General features: G+C 43.5%; 1 protein-coding gene across 1 annotated transcript; it reads right to left on the reverse strand.

Annotated features, from left to right (window-relative positions):
• Positions 1-1,193: 1,193 nt before the first annotated feature.
• Positions 1,194-3,287, reverse strand: LOC117517514 (trichohyalin-like). Its single transcript, XM_034178588.1, has one exon. The coding sequence runs from the start codon at positions 3,285-3,287 to the stop codon at positions 1,194-1,196; it is 2,094 nt and encodes a 697-aa protein (XP_034034479.1).
• Between the last annotated feature and the right edge of the window lie 5,136 nt (positions 3,288-8,423).

The following is an 8,423-nucleotide window of genomic DNA, read 5'->3' on the forward strand; positions in this document are numbered from 1 at the left end:
CATGAGATATCTGAGGTCTTTCTTTTGCTTACTCAGAGCAAGTAGAAAAATGCAAGCTGCTGCCACACATTCGCACGTGGCACGTGGCCCATGGTGGTGGTGGGGTTATGGTATGGGCAGGCGTCTGTTATGGACGAAGAACACAGGTGCATTTTATTGATGGCATTTTGAATGCACAGAGATACCGTGACGAGATCCTGAGGCCCATTGTTGTGCCATACATCCAAGAACATCACCTCATGTTGCAGCAGGATAATGCACGGCCCCATGTTGCAAGGATCTGTACACAATTCTTGGAAGCTGAAAATGTCCCAGTTCTTGCATGGCCGGCATACTCACCGGACATGTCACCCATTGAGCGTGTTTGGGATGCTCTGGACTGGCGTATACTACAGCGTGTACCAGTTCCTGCCAATATCCAGCAACTTCGCACAGCCATTGAAGAGGAGTGGACCAACATTCCACAGGCCACAATTGACAACCTGATCAACTCTATGCGAAGGAGATGTGTTGCACTGCATGAGGCAAATGGTGGTCACACCAGATACTGACTGGTATCCCCCCCAATAAAACAAAACTGCACCTTTCAGAGTGGCCTTTTATTGTGGACAGTCTAAGGCACACCTGTGCACTAATCATGGTGTCTAATCAGCATCTTGATATGGCAAACACCTGTGAGGTGGGATGGATTATCTCAGCAAAGGAGAAGTGCTCACTATCACAGATTTAGACTGGTTTGTGAACAATCTTTGAGGGAAATGGTGATATTGTGTATGTGGAAAAAGTTTTAGATCTTTGAGTTAATCTCATACAAAATGGGAGCAAAACCAAAAGTGTTGCGTTTATATTTTTGTTGAGTGTATATCAGATCCCACCCCAAGCTGTCTGTCGATCTCATGCTCCAACTTACCCCCATGTGTGAAAAAGACCCTGAGATAAGTAAAATCCTCTATTTGGGGCAAAGTTATAATATCATATATTACATAATATTATAATAATATATATTATATTCATACATTACATAATATTAAAATCATATTATATTCATATATTAATTGTATTATATTAATATTGTGCACTTTCCGCAACCCAGTACAAACACTGAGACATGGAGAGTTTGGGGAAGATTCAAACAACACAGACACACATACAGTTATTTTAATAGTTACTTCTTTAATATTTATTATATCAGGTCAGCGCCTCATAGCACGAGACGGGAGTGGTGGGAGGTCAACGCTTGCCCCTGTGTCTTTTGAGGTCCTGCTCATCCCGCTCGTCTTTGGGGTCTTGAGCATGATGGGTGGCAGGCGGACTCTCTTTGTCAGCAGCCGCCCGCTCGCCTGCTGATTGACCTCATTGGTCACCTGCGGTAGAACCTCAGTGCTGCTCATCTTTGGGGTCTTCAGCATAGTGGGAGCCAGGCGGACTCTCTTTGTCAGCAGCCGCCCGGTCTCCTGCTGATTGACCTCATTGGGGTCTCTCTTTGTCAGCAGCTGCCCGGTCTCCTGCTGATTGACCTCATTGGTCACCTGCGGTAGAACCTCAGTGCTGCTCGTCTTTGGGGTCTTCAGCATAGTGGGAGCCAGGCAGTCTCTCTTTGTCAGCAGCCGCCCGGTCTCCTGCTGATTGACCTCATTGGTCACCTGCGGTAGAACCTCAGTGCTGCTCGTCTTTGGGGTCTTCAGCATAGTGGGAGCCAGGCAGTCTCTCTTTGTCAGCAGCCGCCCGGTCTCCTGCTGATTGACCTCATTGGTCACCTGAGGAAGAACTTCAGTCCCAAGCTGTAGCTTCTTGTGATACTGCTGTTCCCTCATCTCCTGGGTTTCAGCAGTGGAATAGCTGGGCAACACATTGCCTTGAACTGAAAAGAAGCTCGTTCTCTTCACATCCCCTGCCCGCAAAGCTAAAAGAAGAGGACGAGAAGTCTGTCCTCCCCCTAAAGCTTTGTCTAATTCCTCCTTGACGTATCGTTGGAACTTTTGCTCCTTCTCAGCGAAGGTTTCTGCTTGCTTCTTCTCAAATGCCTTGTCCTCCTGCTCCAGCTTCTGCTTTTGGGCACGTTTCTCATCTATGAGAGTTTTATTTTCCTCTTTGACCTTGACGCACTTTTCTCTTCTGCTCTTTGCCTCCAGTTGTTCCTTCTCCTGAAACAACCTGTCAGCTTCCTTCAGTTCTTTCAGATGGACCAGGCTTTCCTCTTTGGCCACCGTTTTCTTCAGCTGCTGTTCTTTTCTTACAGTTTCTCTGTGATTGGCGATGGACTGAAGCTCTGCTGCCTTCTTTATCTCCTTCATTTTGATCTCCTGTTGGTCTTTGGCAGTTTTCTCTGCCACGGCTTTCAGATGCCTCTCCTCTTTCAGGGCCTCGTCAGCGCTCTGCTTCTTCTTCATGTCTGCCAGTTTCTCCCTGGCCATGTGCTTCGGGACTTGCAGTTTTGCAAACTTCTCAGCTTGTTCAGATTTATTTTGGGCAGCTTTCTCTGCGTGCTCTTTCTGAACAATTTTGATTTTACTGTCCTCCAGCTTCTGTCTTTCCTCCTCTTTTTCTCTTATTTCCTTTTTCATGGACAGTTGATCTTCTCTTTCTTTCAAAAGGGTTTTCCTTTGTTGTTCTACAAACTGTTTTTTCTCCTGTTCACTCATCGCCATCGGCCCAAAAGAAACAGCTTCCTGTTTCTTTTGGGCCATTTTTTCTTGTTCTTTAAGCAGTTCTTTCTCCTTGATTTTCTGTCTGTGTTCTTCAGCGAGAGCCTGGGCTTTAAGTCTTCTCTGAAGAGCTTTCTCCTGCTCTTGTTGAAGGGCTTCTTTGTTTTCAGCCTCTTTCTTTCTCCAGAACTTTTTCTCTTCTTCTTTGGCCTCTTTCTCTTTAGTTTTTTTAATTTCGATGAGGGTTTTATTCACCTGCGCCATGTGTGACGACAGGATTCCTCTATTGAATTTTGCAGCTTGCTCTGTTTGATGAAACCGGCGCTCTTCCAGTTCTTCCAGACACTTCTTTCTGAACTCTTCCATATCTGCCTTTTTTTGTGCAATTCCTGCATCAGCTTCAATGTCGCTTTGTGCTCGTTGCTCCAATAAAACATCCTTTGCGTTTCGTTTTCTATCCATTTTAATCATGGCTTCTTTAACTTCTTTAGCCCTTTTAGCAAATGCTTCTCGTTGTTCTGCAATCTGTTTCTGCTCCTTTTCCAGAAGGACTTTTGGTTTCATTTTCATTGTTTCCAGCTCAGCCCTTGATGCAATAAGAATCCGCTTTGAAGGCTTCATCATCCTGGTTTTGTCAGCCATGCTGAGCTCCTGTTGATCAACCTGTTTTGTTTTATTTGTGGGGCAATGCCACAGTCTTTAGGGCGATGCTCTGTATAGTCAAATTATTTTGCTTTACACTTGTGTACTTTAGTCTTAAATCACTGAAGTTTATAGTTTAGTTTAAAGGTTAAACATCTGTAGTCAAATTCTAACTTAATGGTACAAATTCTACACTGAAAAAAATGCTGCTTTGGATCAACTTAAAAAAATGTAATTTGTTCCAGCAATTTTTTTTAGTTGCTCACAATGTATATTTAGGATTTTGTAAAGTGATTCCAGCAGATTTAAACTGGAAACCACAATTTTCCATTAGACCAATGTAAATAAGTACTTTGAATGAAGTGCACTGTGTCACGGCCCTCCCTGCCTGTTGTGGGAGGCTCCCCACGGCAGGCAGGGGTGGGGCTCCTTGAGTGGTGACACCTGTGCTGTGCTGTTAAATTGTTTGTGCTATGCTCATTCACTCTCTTTGCTCTCTCCCCACCAGGTAACCCATTTGGTTTGTCTTCAGTTCATTTTTTGTTTTAGTTACTTTTGGTTTTCACACGCCAACACATTTGCACCTACATATTCATGCGCCTTCATGCAGTGCATACACCACTGATTCTTACTTACATTTGCATGCCTTGTATTCATGTTGCATTTTATTATTATTGTTTGTTAAATAAACTATTTTAATTGGCCTGAACCTTTTGAGTTATTTCCCCCTCCCAGCTAGTTTGTTTGGGTTGTGACTTGCCATCGAGCCAGGCTTGTTACACGTGGGGGCTCGTCTAATTTAAAGTTAATTAACTTAATATTTGGGTTAAATTTTGGTTAGTTTGTTTATTTTGTGGTTTTGCATTTGTAGTTTGGCCTTGTTTGACCTATTTTGTAATTAACTTTGTTTGCTGTAGTTTCAGTAGGTTACTTTGATAGCCAGTTTTGTATGGGGAAATTTGGTTTGGGCCAGTTGGGGTTGAGAGTAGTTAGCATTTTTCTTTTGTGCTACTTTGGTTAGAAGCTCACATCTGGGCATAGTACTGGGTTTAGTCTGGTGGGAGTCCTCCCCTGTTAGGTTTATCAGCGGGTCACATTAGGTGGCTTGTGGTGTTTTTTTTTTTTTGTAGGTGGCAGCGAGGTGGTTAGAGCTTCCCTATCCCCTCTCCCCTTTAATCGGCTCGGGTTCACGTCCGTGGGATCCTGTGGGTGGCTGCATGTGCAGGAGCTCACAGCCCCATTGGTACAGTGGCCTTTAGGGTCACACTGGTAATTAAAACCTCCCGCCAGACAGCATGAAGACTAGGGGGCAGCTAGTTAGCTTTTTCTTGAGTTTAGTGGGGTGGGGCTCTTTACCAATAACCCAGTCGGGGCAGCGGGTGAGTCTTCTAAATTTGTTTGGTTAATTTGGTTTGTCTTTGACATGATCTTCTCCATGTTGGCTAGTTTTGTTCAGTCACCTTCAGAGTTGGCTTTAGAATTGTGCACAAAAGAACAGTTATTGGCGATTGCAGAGCATTACAAAATTGGTATAGTGGATAAAGTTAAAGGAAACAGTTAGGGATCCATTAAAACAAGGTCTTTTGGACGCTGGTGTTCTCTTTCAGTCGGGTGCCAGTCAAGGGGCAGCAGTTCAGCCTAGTCCAGTCATATTAACTTTTGAGCAGCAGAGGGAGTTGTTGCAGATGCAGCTAGAACTGGAAAGGCTGAGAAGTGGCAATAGACCAGGGGTTGAAGGGGAGCCTCAGTTTGATGTTTCACAGAATCATCATTTATTACCTAAATCTGATGAATCAGATCCAGATACGCATTTTATTTTGTTTGAACACGTTGATGCTAGGGCCTGGTCAGATGTGGATATAACTACTTTGTTACAGTGTGTGCTTACAGGGAAAGCATTGGAGGCTTTTTCAGCATTAAATGTTGCAGATAGTAAGGTTTATGCTACTGTTAAAGCAGCAGTCCTTAAAGTCTACGAGCTGGTACCGGAAGCGTATTGTCAATGTTTTCGGTACAGGAAGAAGCAGGATTCACACTTATTTTGAGTTTGTAAGCGACTTGTCAAATGCCTTTAGTCGATGGTCTACAGCTGCTGAAGTGGTACTTTACAGGATTTGTCTAATTTAATTGTGTTGGAGCAATTCAAAAATTCTGTACTGGATTCTGTTGCCACATATGTTAACGAACGGAAAGTCAAGTCTCCTGGGGAAGCAGCTATTCTGGCAGATGAATGTGTTGACCCATAAAACTCGTTTTGACTCGGATAGGGAAGGTCGTAATAAAAGTGAGTCTGTTAAAACATAAGGCACCACTGCCTGGGGTTTCTTTCCAAAAACCTCAGCGAAAGTTTGCTAATGTGGGATCAAAAGGACCAGTTAATGCAAATACCTGTAGATACTGTTTGGGTGAGGGACACTGGAAAAAAGATTGTCCTTTGCTTAGCTCCACACGGTCAGAACAAGCCGGCTGTGATGGCAGCTCCGGTTACAAGTCCTGTTGCCACACCTGTTCCCCAGGGTGAGCTCTACCACCAACAGGTTAAGGTTGGTTCTGAATCTACCCAGGGTGAGTTTTCAGCTTTCATTTCCGATGGTATTGTCTGTTAGATGCGAATCAACAAGTTCAAATTAAAATTTTTAGGGACACAGGAGCTTTGGATTCTTTTATTTTAGAGTGTGTTGCCATTTTTACAACTGTCAGATACAGGATGTTGTGTTCTAATCCGTGGAATGGGTTTGGTTCCTTTCATCCCCTTTACATAAAGTCAATCTTGTGTGTGGTTTGGTCGAGGGTGATGTTGGTGTCAGACCCAGGTTGCCGGTGGATGGTGTCCACATGATTCTGGGTAATGAATCATGTGGCAGGGGGCAAAGTGTGGTCGGATGGCAAGCATAACATTTTTAAGGAGTTAACCGTGCCCTCTGCTGGTGGGTTCCCAGATTTCAGTCTAGATGTTTTCCCAAGTTGCGTTACTACTTGTGCTGGTTCTCGGCATAAGGAGACAGAGAGCCAGCCTGATAAACTTGAGTTGCCAACTGATCTTCAAATTGGAAGCTTGACAAATTCTAGAGATTCCTTGATAGCAGAGCAAAAGGGTGACAAATCTTTGGTTGAAATTTTTGATAAAGTTGTTCCTGAAGTAGCAGTGAGGGACAGTGCTCAATGTTTTCTTCTTAATGGATTGTTGGTTAGAAAATATGTTCCACATAATGATCAAGGTTTGGGAGAAGCAGTTTTTCAAATAGTTGTACCGACCTCCTTGTGTGGTAAAGTCCTTCAGACATCGCATGGTGTTGTGGCCGGTCATCTAGGTGTGCAGAAAACTTGACAGAATTTTGCGTCATTTTTTTCTGGCCACACTTAGAGGGACGTATCAAGGTTTATTAAAACATGTCATACTTGTCAACTTACTAGTAAACCTAATCAAGTTGTTAAGCCAGCACTCTTGTATCCGATACCGGCAATTGGTCAGCTATTTGAGCATCTCATCGATTGTTGGGCCTTTACCACGTTCGAAATCAGGTCATCGCTACTTGCTGACGGTAATGTGTCAAGCAACTAGATATCCTGCTGCCTTTCCTTTGCATACTATCACTACCAAGTCTGTAGCTAAAGCTTTGACTCAGTTTATTTCTACATTTGGTATTCCGAGGATCATTCAGTCAGATCAAGGTTCAAATTTTACTTCCAAAATGTTTGCTCAGATTCTGAAGCAGTTAAAAGTTAAGCATAACAAGTCAACAGCGTATCATGCTCAGAGTCAAGGAGCATTAGAGCGTTTTCATCAAACTTTGTGAAGTCGTTGCTCCGTGCATATTGCACTGAACTATCTGCTGATTGGGAAGAGGATTTACCTTGGCTTTTGTTGGCTGCTTGTGAGGTAGTGCAGGAAAGTACAGGGTTTAGCCCTAATGACTTAGTGTTTTGGCATAAGGTTAGGGGTCCTCTACCTGTTCTCCAGGAGGGTTGTTTACCTGAGGAGCCACCACAGAACTTGATTGCTTTTGTCAATGGGTTTAGGTTTAAGTTGTACCGAGCAGGTGAACTTGCAAAACAAAAATTTGAGTGTTCTCAAAAGAAAATGAAGCAAAAAGTATGATAGGGAATGTGAATTGCGTGAGTTTTGTCCTGGGGACAGAATACTTGCTCTTTTGCCGCTGGTTAATTCTCCGTTTCAGGCACAGTATTCTGGTCCTTATACAGTTCTGCGAAAAGTGTCTGATCTAAACTATCTCATTGAAACTCCTGGACATAGGAAAACTTCTAAATTGTATCACGTGAATCTATTGATCTTACCACTCTCGAGATTCTGATCAGAGGGATACTAGTCATGTGGAGAGGGCAGCGTTGGCTGTTGTGCCTCTTACTGCCCCTGGTGGTCTTGATCGTGAGGAGGGGGAGAAGAGGTAGCTTTGGCTGCAGATGAGATTTTGAGAGGACAGTTAAAGAATTCGCAAACTTTGGAAAATCTTGGTACTTTAGTTGACCACTTGGATGTTGAGAAGCGTACTCAGTTAGTTGGGCTAATTAAAAAGTATCCAGCTTTATTTTCTGATACTCCAACTCAAACTCATTTAATTGAACATGACAGACATCAGAGATGCTAAGCCTATTAAACAAATTTTATAGGGTTTCGGAGAAGAGGTGGCAGTTGGATTCTGAGGTACAGTATATGTTAATGGTATTGCAGAACCATCCCATTTTGATTGGGCTTCACCTTGTTTGCTTGTTGAAAAGCCACTCTACTTTTCGACCATGTACAGATTACCGAAAAGTAAATGGCATTACAAAAGCAGATCTCTATCCCTTGCCTAGGATGGAGGACTGTATTGATCAGGTTGGGTCTGCAAAGTATGCAAGTTTGAGCTTTTGAAAGGATATTGGCAGGTTCCACTTTCTCAGCGGGCACGTGAGATTGCTGCTTTTATAACACCGTCTGGTTTATTTTCGTACAAAGTGATGCCTTTTGGACTCAAGAATGGTACTGCCACCTTTCAGAGGCTGATGAATCGTGTAGTCTCTGGTCTAGAAGGGTGTGCAGTGTATCTTGACGATGTGGTTGTCTATTCGGCTTCCTGGGAGGAGCATGTCCGGAGAGTGCAAGCCTTGTTTGAGCGGCTGGTGTGGGCCAGATTG

The sequence above is a fragment of the Thalassophryne amazonica genome, chromosome 1 (genome assembly GCF_902500255.1).
Source record: "Thalassophryne amazonica chromosome 1, fThaAma1.1, whole genome shotgun sequence".
Classification (NCBI taxonomy): Eukaryota; Metazoa; Chordata; class Actinopteri; order Batrachoidiformes; family Batrachoididae; genus Thalassophryne; species Thalassophryne amazonica.

Excerpts from the sequence above, each read along its gene's own strand:
- LOC117517514 (XM_034178588.1), bottom strand. The coding sequence starts at position 3,287 with ATGGCTGACAAAACCAGGATGATGAAGCCTTCAAAGCGGATTCTTATT.